The sequence below is a fragment of the Anomaloglossus baeobatrachus genome, chromosome 12, assembly GCF_048569485.1.
Source record: "Anomaloglossus baeobatrachus isolate aAnoBae1 chromosome 12, aAnoBae1.hap1, whole genome shotgun sequence".
Taxonomy (NCBI): Eukaryota; Metazoa; Chordata; class Amphibia; order Anura; family Aromobatidae; genus Anomaloglossus; species Anomaloglossus baeobatrachus.
Window position 1 is genome coordinate 105512671 of NC_134364.1, and position 24952 is coordinate 105537622.

General features: G+C 53.7%; 1 protein-coding gene across 1 annotated transcript in view; it reads left to right on the forward strand.

Moving 5' to 3' along the window:
* The window catches only part of ZC3H6 (zinc finger CCCH-type containing 6), a 134288-nt gene that overhangs the window by 93893 nt on the left and 15443 nt on the right, over nucleotides 1-24952 (forward strand). The window contains exon 8 of the mRNA XM_075330155.1: nucleotides 19894-20003. Within this exon, the coding sequence (XP_075186270.1) occupies nucleotides 19894-20003 (110 nt within the window). The remainder of the gene's footprint in view (nucleotides 1-19893; nucleotides 20004-24952) is intronic.

Here is a 24952-nt window from a genome sequence, read left to right on the forward strand (position 1 = left end):
AGGTCCGCACGTTCCTGCAGGGAGTTTGCCACATAGTCCCGCCTTACAAGCGGCCGCTGGAACCCTGGGATCTTAACAGGGTGCTAAGGGCTCTTCAGAAACCACCTTTCGAGCCGCTGCGGGATGTCTCTCTATCACGTCTTTCGCAGAAGGTGGCTTTTCTAGTGGCAGTTACATCACTCCGAAGAGTGTCGGAGCTAGCAGCGTTGTCATGCAAAGCCCCCTTCCTGGTTTTTCACCAGGATAAGGTGGTTCTGCGTCCGGTCCCGGAATTTCTCCCTAAGGTGGTATCCCCTTTTCATCTCAATCAGGATATCTCCTTACCTTCATTTTGCCCTCATCCAGTTAACCAATGTGAAAAGGATTTGCACTTGTTAGATCTAGTGAGAGCACTCCGGCTCTACGTCTCTCGCACGGCACTCCTGCGCCGTTCTGATGCGCTCTTTGTCCTTGTCGCTGGCCAGCGTAAGGGGTCGCAAGCTTCCAAGTCAACCTTGGCTCGGTGGATTAAGAAACCGATTCTTGAAGCCTACCGTTCTTCTGGGCTTCCGATTCCTTCAGGGCTGAAAGCCCATTCTACCAGAGCCGTGGGTGCGTCCTGGGCATTGCGGCACCGGGCTACGGCTCAGCAGGTGTGTCAGGCGGCTACCTGGTCTAGTCTGCACACTTTCACGAAACACTATCAGGTGCATACCTATGCTTCGGCAGATGCCAGTCTAGGTAGGCGAGTCCTTCAGGCGGCGGTTGCCCACCTGTAAGAGGGGGCCGTTTTTCGGCTCTTTTTATCGAGGTATTCTTTTACCCACCCAGGGACTGCTTTTGGACGTCCCAATTGTCTGGGTCTCCCAATGGAGCGACGACGAAGAAGGAAATTTTGTTTACTTACCGTAAATTCCTTTTCTTCTAGCTCCTATTGGGAGACCCAGCACCCGCCCCTGTTCCCTTCGGGCTGTTGTTCTTTTGTGTACACATATTGTTCATGTTGAATTGTTCCTTTGGTTCATGGTTTCAGTTCTCCGAACATCCTTCGGATTGAATTTACCTTAGACCAATTTATAAGTTTCCTCCTTCCTGCTTTGGCACCAAAACTGATGGGCCTGTGATGCACGGGAGGGTGCATAGGCAGAGGGGAGGGGTTACACTTTTTAAAGTGTAATACTTTGTGTGGCCTCCGGAGGCAGAAGCTATACACCCAATTGTCTGGGTCTCCCAATAGGAGCTAGAAGAAAAGGAATTTACGGTAAGTAAACAAAATTCCCTTCTTTTTTTCTTGCATATACAGCAAGTTGTTTTTCTTTAGGCTGTTGTTTTTTTTTGTCATGTTATCCACAGCATTTCAGCAATTTTTCTGCAGTTTTTCTCCAAAAAGAAAAAAAGTTGCATCAAAAACACCCTATGTGAACATATCTCCTGCAGTTTAAATCCTCTCGCAGGAAAAATGCAGACTATGTCCAGAAATATGCAGCAGAAAATTCAGATGAAAAATGCTTTTTTTTTTTTTTTTTTTTTCTTTGTCGCTCCATTGGGAGACCCAGACAATTGGGTGTATAGCTTCTGCCTCCGGAGGCCACACAAAGTATTACACTTTAAAAAGTGTAACCCCTCCCCTCTGCCTATACACCCTCCCATGGATCACGGGCTCCTCAGTTTTATGCTTTGTGTGGAAGGAGGCACACATCCACTCATGCATTCTCATATTAGTTATGTCGGTTGGAAGAAAAGAGGGCCCCCACGGGGCCCCCGGCATGTTCCCTTCTCACCCCACTACGTCGGCGGTGTTGTTAAGGTTGAAGTACCCATTGCGGGTACAAAGGCTGGAGCCACATGCCGTCTCCTTCACCATCCCTTAGCGGCTCTGGGAGAAGTGGGATCCTAAGCGTTCATCCATTTACTGGGATCGTGCTCCCTTTGCAGCCCCTGTGGGAACCTGCCGGACCGGAGCCTATTCAACCTCAGGGACCGGGCCCTGCAACTCAAAGGTACTCTGTGTCCCCATTGGGGACTGTGCAGGAGCGCACCTTCTTCCCGGAAACCGCGGCAGCTGCTGAATTGAGAAGGCCGGTGGACTTCCGCGCCGACCGAGCCTGCTTGTCGGGCGCGGTCTCAAATTTAGTCCCCGGCTTCATCGTGGCCTAGTCGCAAAAATCCCGCCCCCGGGCCTGCCTGTCAGGGGTAAGGGCGGGATTACCGACCTGATGTCGGATGTGAGGGCTGGAGCATCCTGCATGTTTTCCTCCCCCCTCACTGAGCACTGTGGGGACCCCAGATTCCCGCACTTTCCTGGCGCCGCCCACGGCTCCACTCCTCCCCTGAGAGCTCCGGCAGCCATTTTTTGGCATTCTGCCGGTGGAGGATTCTCAGTGAACAGCTCTGCAGCTCCGGGGGACCTAAGGCAGGGAATCTGGAGGACACACTCCGCTTGTTATCGGTCGGTAAGCCACACCGGTCACCCGGTGCTGGTCCCCCTAGGGTGCCGGAATAGATATATATATATATATATCTATATCTGTTCGGTCGGGCTGTATACCCCTTGTTTCCCATATACCCTCAGTGATCACTCTCCTAGGAGACAACAGCATGTCGTCCACAAGGAGCAAAGCTGTTAAGGCACAGGGTTTTTCTTCGGCGCTCCATTGGGAGACCCAGACGATTGGGTGTATAGCACTGCCTCCGGAGGCCACACAAAGCAATTACACTAAAAAGTGTAAGGCCCCTCCCCTTCTGGCTATACACCCCCAGTGGGATCACTGGCTCACCAGTTTTCTGCTTTGTGCGAAGGAGGTCAGACATCCACGCATAGCTCCACTGTTTAGTCAGCAGTAGCTGCTGACTATGTCGGATGGAAGAAAAGAGGGCCCATATGGGGCCCCCAGCATGCTCCCTTCTTACCCCACTTGTGGTTTGTAAGGTTGAGGTACCCATTGCGGGTACAGAGGCTGGAGCCCACATGCTGTTTTCCTTCCCCATCCCCCTGAGGGGCTCTGAGGAAGTGGGATCTTACCGGCCCCCAAGCCCTGAGGCCGGGCTCCATCCACAGACCCAGTGAACCTGCTGGATACGGAGCTGGGTACCGTTCAGGGACAAGGCCCTGCAACTTTCAGGTACTCTGTGTCCCCGTACAGACAGGCACGCACACGCCAGACTTGCTGGGTGTGTTAGTGCGCCGGGGACAGTAGCGCTGCACGCTGGGGTTTGAGTCACAGCAGCTTAGCTGTGTGACTTCATGTGCTGGGAACTACCGCGCCGGCCACTCTTGAAGCGGCGGCGCGGCTGGGACTTGTAGTGCGCTGGGGACTTAGCGCCGACCGCGCTTTTACGGCGGCGGCGCTTATAAATTTAGTCCCCGGCTTTTGCGGCCTAGCTCCGCTTCGTTCCCGCCCCCTCCCTGTCACTCAGGGAATGGGACAGACGCTGTGCAATCGTCAGCGCCGAGGGCTGGAGCCTTATTTACATGCTCCAGCCCTCTCACTAGGCACAGTGGGACGCAGGTTTCCCGCTTTTGGTCTGAGCACGCCCAGGGCCCGCCCCCCCCTCCACAGGACGCCGGCAGCCATTCCTGCATGCAGTCTGGCTGGAGGACGGACACAGGCTCTGGGAGACCCAGACTAGGGATTTCTGGCGACCACACACCCGCGTTTAGCGGGCGGTAAGCAGCACATTAGTGCTGGCCCCACTAGTGCCACAGTGTTGTATTGGTGTACTTTTTCCTGTACCAGATATATATATATATATACTGCACTGTACGGTCGCTTCTTGGCTGTATACCCCTATATTGCTCTGAGGAGACAGCAACATGTCATCCACAAAACGCAAGGGTGCCAAGGCACGGGCTGTATACACTGCTTGTACAGCATGTGGGGCTAATCTACCAGCAGGCTCCAACGACTCTCATTGTGTGCAATGTTCAGTCCCAGTGGCACTTCGGCAGCCAGAGTCTATGGTGGTGGTAGCCCAGGCAGAGACGCCTGTGAACCCTGCCCCGGTGACGGGGACAGAATTTGCAGTCTTTGCTGACAAAATGTCTGTGACAATGACAAAAATCCTGGAGACCTTGCAGTCCAGGCCAGTTGCTCAGACCATGGACACTGCTGTGTCTATGTTCCCCGGTCCCCCTCAGTTGGAACTAATCCGTACTTCAAGGGGGTCCCAGGCATCACAGGCTGAGGGCTCTGACTCTGACGACAGTCCCAGGCCGCCTAAGCGAACTCGCTGGGAGAGACCCTCCACGTCATCACGCGGGTCAGGGTCTCAGCGAGAAGGGTCTCTATATGATGAGACAGAGGTGGGTGATCAGGAGTCTGGTCCTGACACCGCACTCAATTTGGATACGCCGGATGGTGACGCCATGGTAAATGACCTTATAGCGGCCATCAATAGGCTGTTGGATATTTCTCCCCCAGCCCCTTCAGCAGAGGAGGCAGCTGCCCAGCAGGAGAAATTCCATTTTCTGTATCCCAAGCGTAAATTGAGTACTTTTCTGGACCACTCTGACTGACTTCAGAGAATCAATCCAGAAACACCATGCTTATCCGGACAAGCGTTTTTCCAAACGTCTGAAGGATACACGTTATTCCTTTCCCCCTGACGTGGTCAAGCGCTGGACCCAGTGTCCGAAAGTGGACCCTCCAATATCCAGGCTTGCAGCTAGATCCATAGTTGCAGTGGAGGATGGGGCTTCACTTAAAGATGCCAATGACAGACAGATGGACCTTTGGTTGAAATCTGTCTATGAAGCTATTGGCGCGTCGTTTGCTCCAGCATTCGCGGCCGTGTGGGCGCTCCAAGCTATTTCAGCTGGTCTGGCACAGGTGGACTCTTTCTTAAGTCCAGCAGTGCCGCAAGTGGCGTCCTTAACTACGCAAATGACTGCGTTTGCGACCTACGCTATCAATGCGGTACTAGACTCTACGAGCCGTACCTCAATGGCATCCGCCAACTCTGTAGTTTTGCGCAGAGCCTTGTGGTTAAAAGAATGGAAAGCAGATTCTGCTTCTAAAAAATGTTTAACCAGCTTGCCATTATCTGGAGACAGACTGTTTGGTGAGCAATTGGCGGAAATCATTAAACAGTCCAAAGGTAAGGACTCTTCCTTACCCCAGCCCAGATCAAACAAACCTCAACAGAGGAAGTGGCAGTCAAAGTTTCGGTCCTTTCGAGGCTCGGGCAAGCCCCAATTCTCCTCGTCCAAAGGGACTCAGAAAGAGCAAAGGAGCTCTGATTCCTGGCGGACTCACTCACGCCCCAAGAAAGCAACCGGAGGTACCGCTTCCAAGGCGGCCACCTCATGACTTTCGGCCGCCTCCCTCCGCATCCTCGGTCGGTGGCAGGCTCTCCCGCTTTTGCGACATTTGGCTGCCACAGGTCAAAGACCGGTGGGTAACAGACATTTTGTCTCACGGGTACAGGATAGAGTTCAGTTCTCGGCCTCCGCCTCGGTTCTTCAGAACTTCCCCACACCCCGACCGAGCAGATGCCCTTCTGCAGGCGGTGCATTCTCTAAGAGCAGAAGGAGTGGTGGTCCCTGTTCCTCTTCGGGAACGAGGACAAGGTTTTTACTCCAATCTATTTGTGGTGCCAAAAAAGGACGGCTCATTCCGTCCTGTTCTGGACCTAAAACTGCTCAACAAGCATGTGAACGCCAGGCGGTTCCGGATGGAATCCCTCCGCTCAGTCATTGCCTCAATGTCTCAAGGAGATTTCCTAGCATCAATAGACATCAAAGATGCTTATCTCCACGTGCCGATTGCTACAGAGCACCAACGCTTTCTACGCTTCGTGATAGGAGACGACCATCTTCAGTTCGTAGCTCTGCCATTTGGTCTGGCGACAGCCCCACGGGTGTTCACCAAGGTCATGGCGGCAGTGGTAGCAGTCTTGCACTCTCAGGGACACTCTGTGATCCCTTACTTGGACGATCTACTTGTCAAGGCACCCTCTCAGGAGGCATGCCAACTCAGCCTGGATGTTGCACTGGAGACTCTCCAGACGTTCGGGTGGATCATCAACTTCTCAAAGTCAACTCTGTTACCGACCCAATCACTGACGTATCTTGGCATGGAGTTTCATACTCTCTCAGCGATAGTGAAGCTTCCGCTGGACAAGCAGCGGTCACTACAGACTGGGGTGCAGGCTCTCCTTCAAAGTCAGTCGCACTCCTTAAGACGCCTCATGCACTTCCTCGGGAATATGGTGGCGGCAATGGAGGCGGTTCCGTTTGCGCAGTTTCATCTGCGCCCTCTTCAATGGGACATTCTCCGCCAATGGGACGGGAAGTCAACATCCCTGGACAGGAAAGTCTCCCTTTCCCAGACGGCCAAGGACTCTCTGCAGTGGTGGCTTCTTCCCACCTCATTATCACAGGGAAGATCCTTCCTACCACCGTCCTGGGCGGTGGTCACGACAGACGCGAGTCTGTCAGGGTGGGGAGCAGTTTTTCTCCACCACAGGGCTCAGGGTACGTGGACCCAGCAGGAGTCCACCCTTCAGATCAATGTTCTGGAAATCAGAGCAGTGTATCTTGCCCTACTAGCCTTCCAGCAGTGGCTGGAAGGAAGGCAGATCCGAATTCAGTCGGACAACTCCACAGCGGTGGCATACATCAACCACCAAGGGGGGACACGCAGTCGGCAAGCCTTCCAGGAAGTCCGGCGGATTCTGATGTGGGTGGAAGCCACGGCCTCCACCATATCCGCAGTTCACATCCCCGGCGTAGAAAACTGGGAAGCAGACTTCCTCAGTCGCCAGGGCATGGACGCAGGGGAATGGTCCCTTCACCCGGACGTGTTTCAGGAAATCTGTCGCCGCTGGGGAAGGCCGGACGTCGACCTAATGGCGTCCCGGCACAACAACAAGGTCCCAACCTTCATGGCACGGTCTCGCGATCACAGAGCTCTGGCGGCAGACGCCTTAGTGCAAGATTGGTCGCAGTTCCGGCTCCCTTATGTGTTTCCACCTCTGGCACTCTTGCCCAGAGTGCTACGCAAGATCAGATCCGACTGCAGCCGCGTCATACTCGTCGCCCCAGACTGGCCAAGGAGGGCGTGGTATCCGGATCTGTGGCATCTCACGGTCGGCCAACCGTGGGCACTACCAGACCGACCAGACTTGCTGTCCCAAGGGCCGTTTTTCCATCGGAATTCTGCGGCCCTGAACCTGACTGTGTGGCCATTGAGTCCTGGATCCTAGCGTCTTCAGGATTATCCCAAGGGGTCGTTGCCACCATGAGACAGGCTAGGAAGCCCACGTCCGCTAAGATCTACCACAGAACGTGGAGGATATTCTTATCCTGGTGCTCTGCTCAGGGAGTGTCTCCCTGGCCATTTGCATTGCCTACATTTCTTTCTTTCCTGCAATCTGGGTTAGAAAAAGGTTTGTCGCTCGGCTCCCTTAAAGGGCAAGTCTCGGCGCTATCCGTCTTTTTTCAGAAGCGTCTAGCACGACTTTCTAAGGTACGCACGTTCCTGCAGGGGGTTTGTCATATCGTACCCCCGTACAAGCGGCCGTTAGATCCATGGGATCTGAACAGGGTACTAGTTGCCCTCCAGAAGCCGCCCTTCGAGCCTCTGAGGGAGGTTTCACTTTCTAGACTATCACAGAAAGTGGCTTTTCTGGTAGCGATCACATCTCTTCGGAGAGTGTCTGAGCTAGCAGCGCTGTCATCCAAGGCTCCCTTCCTGGTCTTCCACCAGGACAAGGTAGTGCTGCGACCCATTCAGGAGTTTCTCCCGAAGGTGGTATCCTCTTTTCATCTTAATCAGGATATCTCTTTGCCTTCTTTTTGTCCTCATGCAGTTCATCGGTATGAGAAGGATTTACATTTGTTAGATCTGGTGAGAGCACTCAGAATCTACATTTCCCGCACGGCGCCCCTGCGCCGTTCGGATGCACTCTTTGTCCTTGTCGCTGGTAAGCGCAAAGGGTCGCAGGCTTCTAAGGCCACCCTGGCTCGATGGATCAAAGAACCAATTCTTGAAGCCTACCGTTCTGCTGGGCTTCCGTTTCCATCAGGGCTGAAGGCCCATTCTACCAGAGCCGTGGGTGCGTCCTGGGCATTACGACACCAGGCTACGGCTCAACAGGTGTGCCAGGCAGCTACCTGGTCGAGTCTGCACACTTTCACCAAACATTATCAGGTGCATACCTATGCTTCGGCGGACGCCAGCCTAGGTAGAAGAGTCCTGCAGGCGGCAGTTACCTCCCCGTAGGGGAGGGCTGTCTTCGCAGCTCTAACATGAGGTATTCTGTACCCACCCAGGGACAGCTTTTGGACGTCCCAATCGTCTGGGTCTCCCAATGGAGCGCCGAAGAAGAAGGGAATTTTGTTACTTACCGTAAATTCCTTTTCTTCTAGCTCCTATTGGGAGACCCAGCACCCGCCCTGTTGTCCTTCGGGATTTTTGGTTGTTTTTCGGGTACACATGTTGTTCATGTTGAATGGTTTTCAGTTCTCCGACGTTACTTCGGAGTGAATTTGTTTAAACCAGTTATTGGCTTTCCTCCTTCTTGCTTTTGCACTAAAACTGGTGAGCCAGTGATCCCACTGGGGGTGTATAGCCAGAAGGGGAGGGGCCTTACACTTTTTAGTGTAATTGCTTTGTGTGGCCTCCGGAGGCAGTGCTATACACCCAATCGTCTGGGTCTCCCAATAGGAGCTAGAAGAAAAGGAATTTACGGTAAGTAACAAAATTCCCTTCTTTTGCGGCCTGTACCTCTTGTGGGGCTATGTTACCTGCGGGTTCCACCTACCCTCACTGTGAGCAATGCTCGACCCCTGTTTCGCTTGCTCAGCCGGAGCCTCGGTCACTAGTGGGCCCCTCGGCTCAGGTAGACCCCCCTGCTCCCCCTGTCCAGGCGGCAGGGACAGAGTTTGCTGCTTTTGCTGAGAAACTCTCTGAGTCACTTTCACAATCCATGGCTCAGTCTATGGACAAATGGTCTGCCAAGCTGCTAGAAGCTTTGCAGTCCAGACCGGTCCTTTCACAGGTCCCGGCCCCTGTTGGCTCGTCGCCTCCAGGCCCCTCTCGGTCCGCGCCGCAGCGCGCTCCCAGGTTGGCCCCTAGGTCTCAGGTGGAGGACTCCTGCCCGGACCACAGTCCTAGACCGGCTAAGCGGGCTCGCTGGGAATCTTCCCCGACTTCTTCACGCTGCTCGGGTTCCCAGCTTGAGGACTCTCTGGAGGACGAGGCGGACGTCGCAGCTCAGGGCTCTGACCCTGACGTCGTCCTTAACCTTGATACACCTGAAGGGGACACCTTAGTGAATGAGCTTATCTCGTCCATCAACAAGGTGTTGGTTCTCTCTCCCCCGCCTCCTACTGTAGAGGAGTCGGCGTCTCAGCAGGAGAAACACCAGTTTCGGTTCCCCAAACCTACACGCAGTGCGTTTTTCGATCACTCTACCTTCAGAGACGCTGTCCAGAAGCCCAGAGCGGTCCCGGACAAGCGCTTTACTAAGCGCCTCACTGACACGCGTTACCCCTTCCCATCTGAAGTCGTTAAGGGTTGGGCTCACTGTCCCAAGGTGGATCCTCCAGTCTCAAGATTGGCGGCTAGATCCGTGGTATCGGTTGCAGATGGCTCATCGCTAAAGGATGCCACTGACAGGCAGATAGAGCTCCTGGTGAAGTCCATCTATGAGGCCACGGGCGCGTCTTTTGCCCCGGCCTTTGCAGCCGTGTGGGCACTCCAAGCTATCTCGGCTTGTCTGGCTGAGATTAATGCTGTCACACGTAATTCTGCTCCGCAAGTTGCGTCTTTGACCTCTCAGGCGTCAGCCTTTTCATCCTACGCCATGAACGCAGTCCTGGACTCTGCTAGCTGTACAGCTGTAGCATCCGCTAACTCTGTGGCAGTCCGCAGGGCCATGTGGCTGCGCGAATGGAAGGCAGACTCGGCCTCCAAGAGGTTCTTAACTGGTTTGCCGTTTGCTGGCGACCGTTTGTTTGGCGAACGATTGGATGAGATTATTAAGGAATCCAAGGGAAAGGACTCCTCTTTACCCCAGTCCAAACCTAAGAGACCTCAGTAACGAAAAATACAATCGAGGTTTCGGTCCTTTCGTCCCTCCGCGAAGCCCCAATCCTCTTCGTCCAGCAGGCCGGAGAAGGGCCAGAGGAACTCCTATCGGTCCAAGTCACGCCCCCAAAAGGCCGCAGGAGGCACTGCCTCCAAGACGGCCTCCTCATGACTCTCGGCCTCCCCTAGCCACATCCTCGGTCGGTGGCAGGCTCTCCCGCTTTGGCGACGCCTGGTGGCCACATGTTCAAGACCGATGGGTGAGAGACATTCTGTCTCACGGTTACAGGATAGAGTTCAGCTCTCGTCCTGCGGCTCGTTTCTTCAGAACCTCTCCGCCCCCCGCTCAGGCCGACGCACTTTTTCAGGCAGTGGACGCTCTGAAGACAGAAGGAGTTGTGATCCCTGTTCCCCTTAAGGAACGTGGTCGCGGCTTTTACTCCAACTTGTTCGTGGTGCCAAAAAAGGACGGATCATTCCGTCTCGTTCTGGACCTCAAGCTACTCAACAGACATGTGAGAACCAGACGGTTTCGGATGGAATCTCTCCGCTCGGTCATCGCCTCGATGTCACAAGGAGACTTCCTAGCATCGATCGACATCAAGGATGCTTATCTCCACGTGCCGATCGCACCCGAACATCAACGTTTCTTGCGTTTCGCCATCGGGGACTAACACCTTCAGTTCGTGGCATTGCCATTCGGCCTGGCGACAGCCCCACGGGTTTTCACCAAAGTCATGGCACCCGTCGTGGCGGTCCTGCACTCTCAGGGCCACTCGGTGATCCTTTACTTAGACGATCTCCTAGTCAGGGCCCCTTCTCGGGTGGCGTGTCAACAAAGCCTTACCGTCGCTCTGGCGACTCTCCAGCAGTTTGGGTGGATCATCAACTTCCCGAAATCCCAGTTGACACCGACCCAATCACTGACTTACCTCGGGATGGAGTTTCATACACAGCCAGTGGTAGTCAAGCTACCGCGGGACAAACGGCTTTCTCTGCAGGCAGGGGTGCAATCACTTCTTCGGAGTCAGTCACACCCCTTAAGGCGCCTCATGCACTTCCTGGGGAAGATGGTGGCAGCTATGGAGGCAGTGCCGTTCGCGCAATTTCATCTACGGCCACTCCAATGGGACATTCTCCGCAAATGGGACAGGAGGTCGGCTTCCCTCGACAAGAACGTCTATCTTTCCCTTGCAACCAAGACGTCACTTCAGTGATGGCTCCTTCCCAATTCTCTATCGCAGGGAAAATCCTTCCTACCCCCAACCTGGGCTGTGGTCACCACGGACGCGAGCCTGTCAGGGTGGGGAGCGTTTTTTCTCCACCACAGGGCTCAGGGAACCTGGACTCCGATAGTCATCCCTTCAGATCAATATTCTGGAGATAAGGGCAGTGTATCTAGCCCTATTGGCTTTCCATCGGTGGCTGGAGGGCAGGCAGATCTGTATCCAGTCGGACAACGCCACTGCCGTCGCATACATCAACCACCAAGGCGGCACTCGCAGTCGTCAAGCCTTCCAAGAAGTCCGGCGGCTTCTGCAGTGGGTGGAAGCCACAGCCTCCACCATCTCCGCAGTTCACATCCCGGGCGTAGAAAACTGGGAAGCAGATTTTCTCAGTCGTCAGGGCATGGATGCGGGGGAATGGTCTCTGCACCCAGAAGTGTTTCGAGAGATCTGTCGCCGCTGGGGAACGCCGGACGTCGATCTCATGGCGTCACGGCACAACAACAAAGTCCCGGCATTCATGGCACGGTCTCAGGATCACAGAGCTCTGGCGGCGGACGCGTTAGTTCAGGATTGGTCGCAGTTTCGACTGCCTTATGTGTTTCCTCCTCTGGCGATGCTGCCCAGAGTGTTACGCAAGATCAGGTCCGACTGCCGTCGCGCCATTCTCATCGCTCCAGACTGGCCGAGGCGGTCGTGGTACCCAGATCTGTGGCATCTCACGGTGGGTCAACCGTGGGCGCTTCCAGACCGCCCAGACTTGCTGTCACAAGGCCTGTTTTTCCATCTGAATTCTGTGGCCCTCAACCTGACTGTGTGGCCATTGAGTCCTGGCTCCTAGCGTCTTCAGGGTTATCTCAGGATGTCATTGCCACCATGAGACAGGCCAGGAAGCCAACGTCCGCCAAGATCTATTACAGGTCTTGGCAAATCTTCTTATCCTGGTGCTCTGATAACGGTTTTCCTCCATGGCCGTTTGCCTTACCCACATTTCTTTCATTCCTTCAATCCGGAATGGACAAGGGTTTGTCACTCGGCTCTCTCAAGGGCCAAGTATCGGCGCTCTCTGTATTTTTTCAAAAGCGCCTAGCCAGGCTTCCGCAGGTCCGCACGTTCCTGCAGGGAGTTTGCCACATAGTCCCACCATACAAGCGTCCGCTGGAACCCTGGGATCTTAACAGGGTGCTAACGGCTCTTCAGAAATCACCTTTCGAGCCACTGCGGGATGTCTCTCTATCACGTCTTTCGCAGAAGGTGGCATTTCTAGTGGCAGTTACATCACTCCGAAGAGTGTCTGAGCTTGCAGCGCTGTCATGCAAAGCCCCCTTCCTGGTGTTTCACCAGGATAAGGTGGTTCTGCGTCCGGTCCCGGAATTTCTCCCTAAGGTGGTATCCCCTTTTCATCTCAATCAGGATATCTCCTTGCCTTCATTTTGCCCTAATCCAATTCACCAATGTGAAAAGGATTTGCACTCTTTGGATCTGGTGAGAGCACTCCGGCTCTACGTGTCTCGCACGGCGCCCCTGCGTCGTTCAGATGCGCTCTTTGTCCTTGTCGCTGGCTAGCGTAAGGGTTCGCAGGCTTCCAAGTCAACCTTGGCTCGGTGGATCAAGGAACCGATTCTCGAAGCCTACCGTTCTTCTGGGCTTCCGCTTCCTTCAGGGCTGAAAGCCCATTCTACCAGAGCCGTGGGTGCGTCCTGGGCATTGCGGCACCGGGCTACGGCTCAGCAGGTGTGTCAGGCAGCTACGTGGTCTAGTCTGCACACTTTCACGAAACACTATCAAGTGCATACCTATGCTTCGGCAGACGCCAGTCTAGGTAGGCGAGTCCTCCAGGCGGCGGTTGCCCACCTGTAAGAGGGGGCCGTTTTTTCGGCTCTTGTTATTGAGGTATTCTTTTACCCACCCAGGGACTGCTCTTGGACGTCCCAATTGTCTGGGTCTCCCAATGGAGCGACAAAGAAGGGAATTTTGTTTACTTAACGTAAATTCCTTTTCTTCGGCGCTCCATTGGGAGACCCAGACGATTGGTGTATAGCTACTGCCTCCGGAGGCCACACAAAGCACTACACTAAAAAGTGTAAGGCCCCTCCCCTTCTGGCTATACACCCCCCGTGGGATCACGGGCTGCCCAGTTTTATGCTTTGTGCGAAGGAGGTCAGACATCCACGCATAGCTCCACTGTTTAGTCAGCAGTAGCTGCTGACTATGTCGGATGGAAGAAAAGAGGGCCCATACTAGGGCCCCCAGCATGCTCCCTTCTCACCCCACTTTTGTCGGCGGTGTTTGTTAAGGTTGAGGTACCCATTGCGGGTACGGAGGCTGGAGCCCACATGCTGTTTTCCTTCCCCATCCCCCTGAAGGGCTCTGGTGAAGTGGGATCTTACCGGCCTCCAGACTCTGAGGCCGGGCTCCATCCACAGACCCGGAGATCCTGCTGGATACGGAGCTGGGTACCGTCAGGGACAAGGCCCTGCAACATTCAGGTACTCTGTGTCCCCGTACAGACAGGCACAGACACACTCCAGTGTTGCTGGGTGTTCTAGTGCGCCGGGGACAGTAGCGCTGCGCGCTTGGGTTATACTCACTGCAGCTTTGCTGAGTGAGTTTATGTGTGGGGAACTACCGCGCCGGCCGCCATGGTGACTGCGGCGCGGCTGAGACTTGTGGTGCGCCGGGGACTTCGCGCCGACCGTGCTTTTACGACGGCAGCGCTTGTAAATCTAGTCCCCGGCTTCTGCGGCCTAGTTACGCTTCGTTCCCGCCCCCAGCCCTGTCAGTCAGGGAAGGGGAGAGACGCTGTACAATAGTCAGCGCCGAGGGCTGGAGTCTTATTTACATACTCCAGCCCTCTCACTGGGCACAGTGGGACGCCAGTTTCCCGCTCTTTGTCTGCAGCACGCCCACGGCCCGCCCCTCTTCACAGGACGCCGGCAGCCATTCCTGCATGCAGTCTGAGCTGGAGAACGGACATAGCCCTGGGAGACCCAGACAGGGGATTCTGGCGACCACACACCCGCTGTTAAGCGGGCGGTAAGCAGCACCTAGGTGCTGACCCCACTAGTGCCACAGTGTTGTTTTGTGTACTTTTGTCTGTACCTATATATTGCACTGTACGGTCGCTTCTTGGCTTATACCCCTATATTGCTCTGAGGAGACAACAGCATGTCATCCGCAAAAAGCAAGGGTGCCAAGGCACGGGCTTCATATGCTGCCTGTACCGCATGTGGGGCTGATCTACCGGCAGGTTCCCCTGACCCCTATTGTGTGCAATGTTCGGTCCCTGTGCCACTTCGTCAGCCGGAGTCTATGCTAGTAGTGGCCCAGGCAGAGACGCCTGTGAACCCTGCCCCGGTGACGGGGACAGAGTTTGCAGTTTTTGCTGATAAGATGTCTGTGACTATGACAAAAATTCTAGAAACCTTGCAGTCCAGGCCGGTCACTCAGACCATGGGCACTGCTGATTCAATGTTCCCCGGTCCCCCTCAGTTGGAACTAATCCGTGCTCCAAGGGGGTCCCAGACATCACAGGCTGAAGGCTCTGACTCGGACGACAGTCCCAGGCAGCCTAAGCGAGCTCGCTGGGAGAGACCCTCGGCGTCATCACGCTGGTCAGGGTCTCAGCGAGAGGATTCTCTGTATGATGAGACAGAACTAGGTGATCAGGAGTCAAATCCTGAGACTGCTCTCAACCTGGATACCCCTGATGGTGACGCCATGGTGAATGATCTTATAGCGGCCATCAATAGACTGCTGGATATTTCTCCTCCAGCGGAGGAGGCAGCAGCACAGCAGGAGAAATTCCATTTTAGGTATCCCAAACGTAAATTGAGCTCTTTTCTGGACCACGCGGACTTCAGAGAAGCAGTCCAGAAACACCATGCTTATCCAGATAAGCGTTTCTCCAAACGTCTTAAGGATACACGTTATCCCTTTCCCCCTGACGTGGTCAAACGCTGGACCCAGTGTCCAAAGGTGGACCCCCCAATCTCCAGGCTTGCGGCTAGATCCATAGTTGCAGTGGAAGATGGGGCTTCACTTAAAGATGCCAATGACAGACAGATGGACCTTTGGTTGAAATCTGTCTATGAAGCTATCGGCGCGTCGTTTGCTCCAGCATTCGCAGCCGTGTGGGCACTCCAAGCTATTTCAGCTGGTCTGGCGCAGGTGGACTCTATCATACGTCCATCAGTGCCGCAGGTGGCGTCCTTGACTTCGCAAATGTCTGCGTTTGCGACTTACGCTATCAATGCGGTCTTGGACTCTACCAGCCGTACGTCAATGGCGTCCGCCAACTCGGTGGTTTTACACAGAGCCTTATGGTTAAAGGAATGGAAAGCAGATTCTGCTTCCAAAAAATGCTTAACCAGTTTGCCATTATCTCAAGACAGGCTGTTTGGTGAGCAATTGGCGGAAATCATTAAACAGTCCAAGGGTAAGGACTCTTCCTTACCCCAGCCTAGATCAAGCAAACCTCAACAGTGGAAGGGACAGTCGAGGTTTCGGTCCTTTCGAGGTTCGGGCAGGACCCAATTCTCCTCGTCCAAAAGGACTCAGAAGGAGCAGAGGAGCTCAGATTCCTGGCGGACTCACTCACGCCCAAAGAAAGCAGCCGGAGGAACCGCTTCCAAGCCGGCTGCCTCCTGACTTTCGGCCTCCTCTCTCCGCATCCTCGGTCGGTGGCAGGCTCTCCCGCTTTTGCGGCATTTGGCTGCCACAGGTCAAAGACCGGTGGGTAACAGACATTTTGTCTCACAGGTACCGGATAGAGTTCAGTTCTCGTCCTCCGCCTCGGTTCTTCAGAACTTCCCCACATCCCGACCGAGCCGATGCTCTTCTGCAAGCGGTGTGCTCGCTAAGGGCAGAGGGAGTGGTGATCCCTGTTCCTCTTCAGGAACGAGGTCAAGGTTTTTACTCCAATCTGTTTGTGGTGCCAAAAAAGGACGGCTCTTTCCGTCCTGTTCTGGACATAAAACTGCTCAACAAGCACGTGAAAACCAGGCGGTTCCGGATGGAATCCCTCCGCTCCGTCATTGCCTCGATGTCTCAAGGAGATTTCCTAGCATCAATAGACATCAAAGATGCTTATCTCCACGTGCCGATTGCTCCAGAGCACCAGCGTTTTCTACGCTTCGTTATAGGAGACGAACACCTTCAGTTCGTAGCCCTGCCATTTGGTCTGGCGACAGCCCCACGGGTTTTCACCAAGGTCATGGCAGCAGTGGTAGCAGTCTTGCACTCTCAGGGACACTCGGTGATCCCTTACTTGGACGATCTACTTGTCAAGGCACCCTCTCAAGAGGCATGCCAACACAGCCTGAACGTTGCGCTGGAGACTCTCCAGACTTTCGGGTGGATCATCAACTTTTCAAAGTCAAATCTGTCACCGACCCAATCGCTAACATATCTTGGCATGGAGTTTCATACTCTCTCAGCGACAGTGAAGCTTCCGATGGACAAGCAGCGTTCACTACAGACAGGGGTGCACTCGCTCCTTCAAGGCCAGTCGCACCCCTTAAGACGCCTCATGCACTTCCTGGGGAAGATGGTGGCAGCAATGGAGGCAGTCCCGTTTGCGCAGTTTCATCTGCGCCCACTTCAATGGGACATTCTCCGCCAATGGGACGGGAAGTCGACGTCCTTAGACAGGACAGTCTCCCTTTCCCAGACGACCAAGGACTCTCTTCAATGGTGGCTTCTTCCCACCTCATTATCACAAGGAAGGTCCTTCCTACCCCCATCCTGGGCGGTGGTCACGACAGACGCGAGTCTGTCAGGGTGGGGAGCAGTTTTTCTCCACCACAGGGCTCAGGGTACGTGGACTCAGCAGGAGTCCACCCTTCAGATCAATGTTCTGGAAATCAGGGCAGTGTATCTTGCCCTACAAGCCTTCCAGCAGTGGCTGGAAGGAAAGCAGATCCGAATTCAGTCGGACAACTCCACAGCGGTGGCATACATAAACCACCAAGGCGGGACACGCAGTCGGCAAGCCTTCCAGGAAGTCCGGCGGATTCTGATGTGGGTGGAGGCCACGGCCTCCACCATCTCCGCAGTTCACATCCCCGGCGTAGAAAACTGGGAAGCGGACTTCCTCAGTCGCCAGGGTATGGACGCAGGGGAATGGTCCCTTCACCCGGACGTGTTTCAGGAAATCTGTCGCCGCTGGGGAAGGCCGGACGTCGACCTAATGGCGTCCCGGCACAACAACAAGGTCCCAACTTTCATGGCACGGTCTCGCGATCACAGAGCTCTGGCGGCAGACGCCTTAGTGCAAGATTGGTCGCAGTTCCAACTGCCCTATGTGTTTCCCCCTCTGGCACTCTTGCCCAGAGTGCTACGCAAGATCAGGTCCGAGTGCCGCCGCGGCCTGCTCGTCGCCCCAGACTGGCCGAGAAGGTCGTGGTATCCGGATCTGTGGCATCTCACGGTCGGCCAACCGTGGGCGCTACCAGACCGGCCAGACTTACTGTCACAAGGGCCGTTTTTCCATCTGAATTCTGCGGCCCTGAACCTGACTGTGTGGCCATTGAGTCCTGGATACTAGCATCTTCAGGATTATCTCAAGGGGTCGTGGACACCATGAGACAGGCTAGGAAGCCCACGTCTGCTAAGATCTACCACAGAACGTGGAAGATTTTCTTATCCTGGTGCTCGACACAGAGAGTGTCCCCCTGGCCATTTGCATTGCCTACTTTTCTTTCCTTCCTGCAATCTGGTTTGGAAAAAGGCTTATCGCTCGGCTCCCTTAAAGGGCAAGTCTCAGCGCTATCGGTATTTTTTCAAAAGCGTCTAGCACGACTTCCTCAGGTACGCACGTTCCTGCAGGGGGTTTGTCACATCGTCCCTCCGTACAAACGGCCGTTAGATCCATGGGATCTGAATAGGGTACTAGTTACTCTCCAGAAGCCGCCCTTCGAGCCTCTGAAGGATGTTTCACTTTCTCGACTTTCACAGAAAGTGGCCTTTCTGGTAGCGGTCACGTCTCTTCGGAGGGTATCCGAGCTGGCAGCGTTGTCATCCAAAGCTCCCTTCCTGGTTTTTCACCAGGACAAGGTAGTGCTGCGCCCGGTTCAGGAGTTTCTCCCTAAGGTGGTATCCTCTTTTCATCTCAATCAGGATATCTCCTTACCTTCCTTTTGTCCTCATCCAGTTCATCGGTTTGAAAAGGATTTGCATTTGTTGGATCTCGTGAGAGCACGCAGAATCTACATTTCCCGCACGGCGACCCTGCGCCGCTCGGATGCACTCTTTGTCCTTGTCGCTGGTAAGCGCAAAGGATCGCAGGCTTCCAAATCCACCCTGGCTCGATGGATCAAGGAACCAATTCTTGAAGCTTACCGTTCTGCTGGGCTGCCGGTTCCTTCAGGGCTGAAGGCCCATTCTACCAGAGCCGTGGGTGCGTCCTGGGCATTACGACACCAGGCTACGGCTCAACAGGTGTGCCAGGCAGCTACCTGGTCGAGTCTGCACACTTTCACCAAACATTATCAGGTGCATACCTACGCTTCGGCGGACGCCAGCCTAGGTAGAAGAGTCCTGCAGGCGGCGGTTGCCTCCTCGAAGGAGAGAGCTGTTTTGCAGCTCAAACTTGAGGTATTAATTTACCCACCCATGGACTGCTTTTGGACGTCCCAATCGTCTGGGTCTCCCAATGGAGCGCCGAAGAAGAAGGGAATTTTGTTACTTACCGTAAATTCCTTTTCTTCTAGCTCCAATTGGGAGACCCAGCACCCGCCCTGTTTCCTTCGTGATTTTTGGTTTTTTCGGGTACACATGTTGTTCATGTTGATCGGTTTCAGTTCTCCGATGTTACTTCGGATTGAATTTGTTTAAACCAGTTATTGGCTTTCCTCCTTCTTGCTTTAGCACTAAAACTGAGCAGCCCGTGATCCCACGGGGGGTGTATAGCCAGAAGGGGAGGGGCCTTACACTTTTTAGTGTAGTGCTTTGTGTGGCCTCCAGAGGCAGTAGCTATACACCAATCGTCTGGGTCTCCCAATTGGAGCTAGAAGAAAAGGAATTTACGGTAAGTAACAAAATTCCCTTCTTCTTCTAGCTCTTATTGGGAGACCCAGCATCCGCCCCTGTTCCCTTCGGGCTGTTGTTCTTTTGTGTACACATGTTGTTGTTGTTGATTTGTTCTTATGGTTCATGGTCTTCAGTTCTCCGAACATCCTTCTGATTGAATTTACCCTAGACCAATTTATAAGTTTTCTCCTTCCTGCTTTTCCACCAAAACTGAGGAGCCCGTGATCCACGGGAGGGTGTATAGGCAGAGGGGAGGGGTTACACTTTTTAAAGTGTAATACTTTGTGTGGCCTTCGGAGGCAGAAGCTATACACCCAATTGTCTGGGTCTCCCAATAGGAGCTAGAAGAAAAGGAATTTACGGTAAGTAAACAAAATTCCCTTCTTTTTGGGTAATGAGGGTAAAGCAATGCCGTAAAAACATAAACGGATGCAAAAGCATTGCCAGTGTCAGAGTTTTGTACAGCAAAGCTTTGTTTACACGCCTGTTCTTTTTTACCTTTTATTCTGCACTCAATTAAGAAATGAGAAGCAATTGATAAATTGATTTGTCTTCTTGTTAGACGGCCTTTGCCCGTTCATAGTCTCGATGTTCAGAGTCGCCCTTAACATTTCATTCCATACGGGAATTTCCTTGCAAGTTTCACCATACGGGGTCGAAGTGCTACCAAAGAGACAACTGCAAGTTTTCTCACGACCCACTTACCGACGAAACCAGGGACTTATTACACAAGGTAAGTGTCTGAGGCCACACAAGAGCACGAGGCCATATAAGAAAGAAGCCTCAACTCCCTTAGTTTTGTGACACTGATCCTAAATATCTCCATACGTCCTTGCGTACCAAAAAGGCAGTGGTTAATGCATCCACCTATGCAAAAAGTTATAAGGATCCTGTTGGCTAAGAAATAATTGCAACAGGATACATGACATTTAACCATGTGTAGCTTCTCTCTCGAGCCGCTTGTATATATTATTATTATTTATTATTATAGCGCCATTTATTCCATGGCGCTTTACAAGTGAAAGAGGGTATACGTACAACAATCATCAACAGTACAAAACAGACTAAGTTGGCGGGGAAGTCGAACCCGATCCATACATGCTGGGCGCCGGCTCTTTTTTTTTTATCTACGTTTAACAGTAGTGCCCAGAGCTAGCTCCGATCTCTGCTCTGTAACTATTTAAATGCCAATGTTAATCTCCGACCACGGCACTTAAATGGCTGGGACATGCACTTGTGCCTGTTCTGGCACAAATACTGATGGGTGAAAAATGTTAACTGGGGGCTTGCTAGCTGAAGCGGCTTCTTTGGAGACCGTGATTTGTTTTAGATACTGCAATAGGGCTCAATCTAATATATAAAGCTGAGTGTATGTATGTGTGTATGTCCGCTAAAGGAATCCGCACCGTCGCATTTACAATCACAAAATTTCTCTGACTCCTCATTGGAGGACACAGGACCATGGGTGTTATGCTGCTTCTCCATAGGAGGACACTAAGTAGATGCAAAGATGTTAGCTCCTCCCCTGCAGTATACACCCCCTGGCTCAGCCAGGCTACTTCACTTTTAGCTTAGTGTCTATAGGAGGCACATCTCTGCAGACTACTGCAGCAAGAATTTTTTGTTTTTAGAGGGCGACGGTTCCTTCGGGGACCAATTTCCCAAAACCATCAACAGGCGGGAACGCGGAGTATCGCCTCCCCGTACCCCCTCCTGCGACACTGGATCCTGGGCTGTTACTCACTGGACGACAGGTCTCATGGCACTGATTTTCCAGAGCCCAGAGCAGATGAAAACTTCCTCAGCCCCTCTTGCAGGCTCTGAGTTGATACACGTTCTGCACCAAGTGTGACCAGGCATCAGACTGCCATCTCCATCAGACTGCCATCTCCACAGGAGCTGAGGTGAGATCATTCTGATTTTTCCAGAGCCCAGAGCAGATGAAAACTTCCTCACTCCCTCTGGCAGGGTCTGAGTTGATACAAGTTCTGCCAGCAGGCGTCAGAATCTGCACACTGGCTTCCTGACAGGAAATTGGAGCAAAGGTCACACTGACTGGATGCACCTGGGCTGTGATTGCAGACTCCTGCATAGCATTCCACCTGTGGCGGGGGGAGGGGAGAGCTCCCAGGACTCAGTGCAGCCGCAGCTGTGGTAGACTTAGGCTGGTTTCACACTACGTCTTTTTAACATGCGTCAGGAACGTTTTTTTGCTGCAAAAGCGGATCCTGCTTTTACAGCAAAAAACGCATGCAAACGCATCTGTTATTTTGCAGGATCCTGTCACTGGATGTTTAGGGGCGGGCATTGGAGTCATGTGATCGGGAGTGAGGGGAACTAAACGTGCCAGACTGGGAGCCGGCTTCTGACAGCTGCAGACGTTGGTAACCAAGGTAAACATCGGGCTTGGATACCCGATATTTACCTTGGTTACGAGTGTCCGCAGCTCTCAGGTGGGAGAGAGAGGGAGGAGAGGGAGGGGGAAAGACAGAGATAGGGAGGAGGAGAGAGAGACAGATCACACGAGACTGGTTCTGGGCATGCTCAGTACTTTCTGGGCATGCTCAGTACAAAAGCAGGATCCTGTTACAACGCAACTCAACTCATTCTGCTAGGCAGGATCCAGCGCTCATTGAAATGCATTGCAGCTCGCGGCGCAATGTGAAGGATCCTGTGAGATGCGTTATTTTGACAAAGGTAAAAAACGCTACAAGTAGCGTTTTTGAAACATGTTAAAATAACGCAAAAGTACGGATCCTGTGTCTAACGCACGCAAACGCATGCGAACGCAGGTGGACGCGAGTCCATTGCAAATGCATTGAAGTGAAAACGCATTTGCACTGGATCCGTTTTTCCGCTAAAAAACGTTATGGACGGATGTTAAATAAACGTAGTGTGAAACCAGCCTTAGATTTTTTTCTGTCCATCATTGTTGTGCAGGGCTGGAGGGGGGAAGGGGAGTCCCTTCCCACCATTTTTTTGTTTTTTTGTTTATTATATTTTCTCATGCCTTCTTGTCAGAGCTAAGCCCCGTCCCCTCCAACACTCAATAAGCCACACCTCCCCCCACAGGATCTGCAGAGCATTGCTCCCTCTTGTTGTGATGAGGGCCTGTGGGCGTCTCTCAGAGCTGGCTTCCTCCTTCCCACAGGAACTGTGACACAGGAGGAGGGGAGGGGGAAGGGCCATCAGTGTTCTGGGTGAGTTATAGCCTCACTTGCATATTAGCTATGCAGAGCATTGCTCCCTCATTACAATCAGTTTGTGGCTCATCAGCCAGGGGCTGCAGTCACATGTTTGATGCCCTGCACAACTACAGCAACAGCTATACGACGCTGAGCTACTAGGGGATGATAGCACCTCTTCCTTCTGTGAGTCCGGTGCCCCTGTAGCTTACCCCCCCGCCACCACCGCAGCAACCGCTGCCAGCCCAGAGCCTACGGCTCCCAGTCCCCCGGAATGGGCACAGTTCCCAGTACCTGGTGCTGGCTATGCAACATCGTCCTCACACCCCTCAGGGCCCATGGACAGAACGCAGCCTGATTACACCTCTATAGAGGGTCCTTCTGATAAGAATCAGCCCTCTGCTTCACTGGTTGCAGATCAAAAAAGAGCATGACCCCCATGGTTCTCCCTCTGGGGTACACAGATGGGGTTCTCCCACATGTTCCGCGGTCTCTGAGGAGCCGGAAGAAAGGGGAATGATGTTTGTACCGGGATGATTCCTTGGTTTCAACCTCCCCGAGCGATCAAGCTGCGATGGACGTATTGCAGCAATCAACCAAAACTCTGCATGTGGAAGATCTCCCATCCACTATTACTGACCCTGTGGTCTCCTTTTAAAAGGGTGAAGAAACCTCAAAGAAAAAAGGGATTTTAACGCCACTTCGGTATCCGTAAACTCATGGAGTCCCGGTACCCCTTTGGCTTAGCTGTCTCTAAGGGCTGGGCTGATCCGGCCTCGGTGGACCCTCACCCGGCTTCCGCCTGCCTGAAGGACCACTCCTGTCTTTTACTTGATGGATCCTCCTTCAAGGACCCGACAGACAGACAAGTGGAGCAGCTCGATCGCTCTGCCTCGAGGCCGCGGGTCCCTCTCCCCTTCCATGTGGGTCGCACAGGCACCAGGACTACCAGTTTCCCTCAGACCCTCACAGATGTAACAGTTCACATTGCTGCGGCGGCAGAGTACCTCATGCAGGCCTCCCTCGGCGCTGCTACCTGCACAGTTATTGCTGCCTCAAATACCATAGCCATCCGTAAGGCCCTCTGGTTCCGATAATGGAGAGCGGACTCGGTCTCTAAGAAGCCTCTCACAGTACTCCTTCCAGACCGATGGTTTGCCGATCATCTGGACAGGCTCTTTTTTCTTCGGCGCTCCATTGGGAGACCCAGACGATTGGGTGTATAGCTACTGCCTCCGGAGGCCACACAAAGCATTACACTAAAAAGTGTAAGGCCCCTCCCCTTCTGGCTATACACCCCCAGTGGGATCACTGGCTCACCAGTTTTCTGCTTTGTGCGAAGGAGGTCAGACATCCACGCATAGCTCCACTGTTTAGTCAGCAGCAGCTGCTGACTATGTCGGATGGAAGAAAAGTGGGCCCATATGGGGTCCCCAGCATGCTCCCTTCTCACCCCACTTGCGGTTTGTAAGGTTGAGGTACCCATTGCGGGTACGGAGGCTGGAGCCCACATGCTGTTTTCCTTCCCCATCCCCCCTCAGGGCTCTGGGTGAAGTGGGATCTTACAGGTCTCCAGGCACTGAGACCGGGCTCCATCCACAGACCCAGAGAACCTGCTGGATATGGAGCTGAGTATCGTCAGGGACAGGCCCTGCTACATTAAGGTACTCTGTGTCCCCGGGCAAGCGCGCACACACACACCAGCATTGCTGGGAGTGTTAGTGCGCCGGGGGCAACAGCGCAGAGCGCTCGTGCTATTAGTCACTACAGCTTTGCTGAGTGACTCTATGTATGGGAACTGCCGCGCCGGCCGTTGCTGGGTGTTTTTTACACTGTGGCGCGGCTGGAACTTGTGGTGCGCCGGGGACTTCCGCGCTGGCCGTGCACATGGACGGCCGTGCTTATTACTCGAGTCCCCGGCTTTGCGGCCTAGTTTTCGTTTCGTTCCCGCCTCCAGCCCTGCCAGTCAGGGGAGAGGCGGGACGCTGTACAGACAGTCAGCGCCGAGGGCTGGAGTCTGCTTTGCATTCTCCAGCCCCCTTCACTGGACACAGTGGGACGCCAGTTTCCCGCTCTTGTCTGGGGCACGCCCACGGCCCGCCCCTCGTCACACGAGCTGGAGAAGGACGCCGGCAGCCATTCCTGCACGCCGTCCGAGCTGGGGAACGGAGACATGCTCTGGGCAACCAACACAGGGCTCTGGCGACCACACACCCGCGTTATAGGCGGGCGGTAAGCAGCACCTGAAGTGCTGACCCCACTAACTACCGAAGTGTCCATTTGTATTTTATGCCTGTATGCTATACACTGCACTGTAGGTCGCTATCTTTGGCTATATGACCTTCTAGATGGCGAGATAACAGCAGCAAAAACGCAAGGGTGCTAAGGCACAGGTTTTCTAGGCTGCTTGTATTGCATGGCTGAAGTGTTCATTTGTACTTATGCTTGTATGCTATACATTGCACTGTACGGTCGCTACTCTTGGCTATATTCTCCT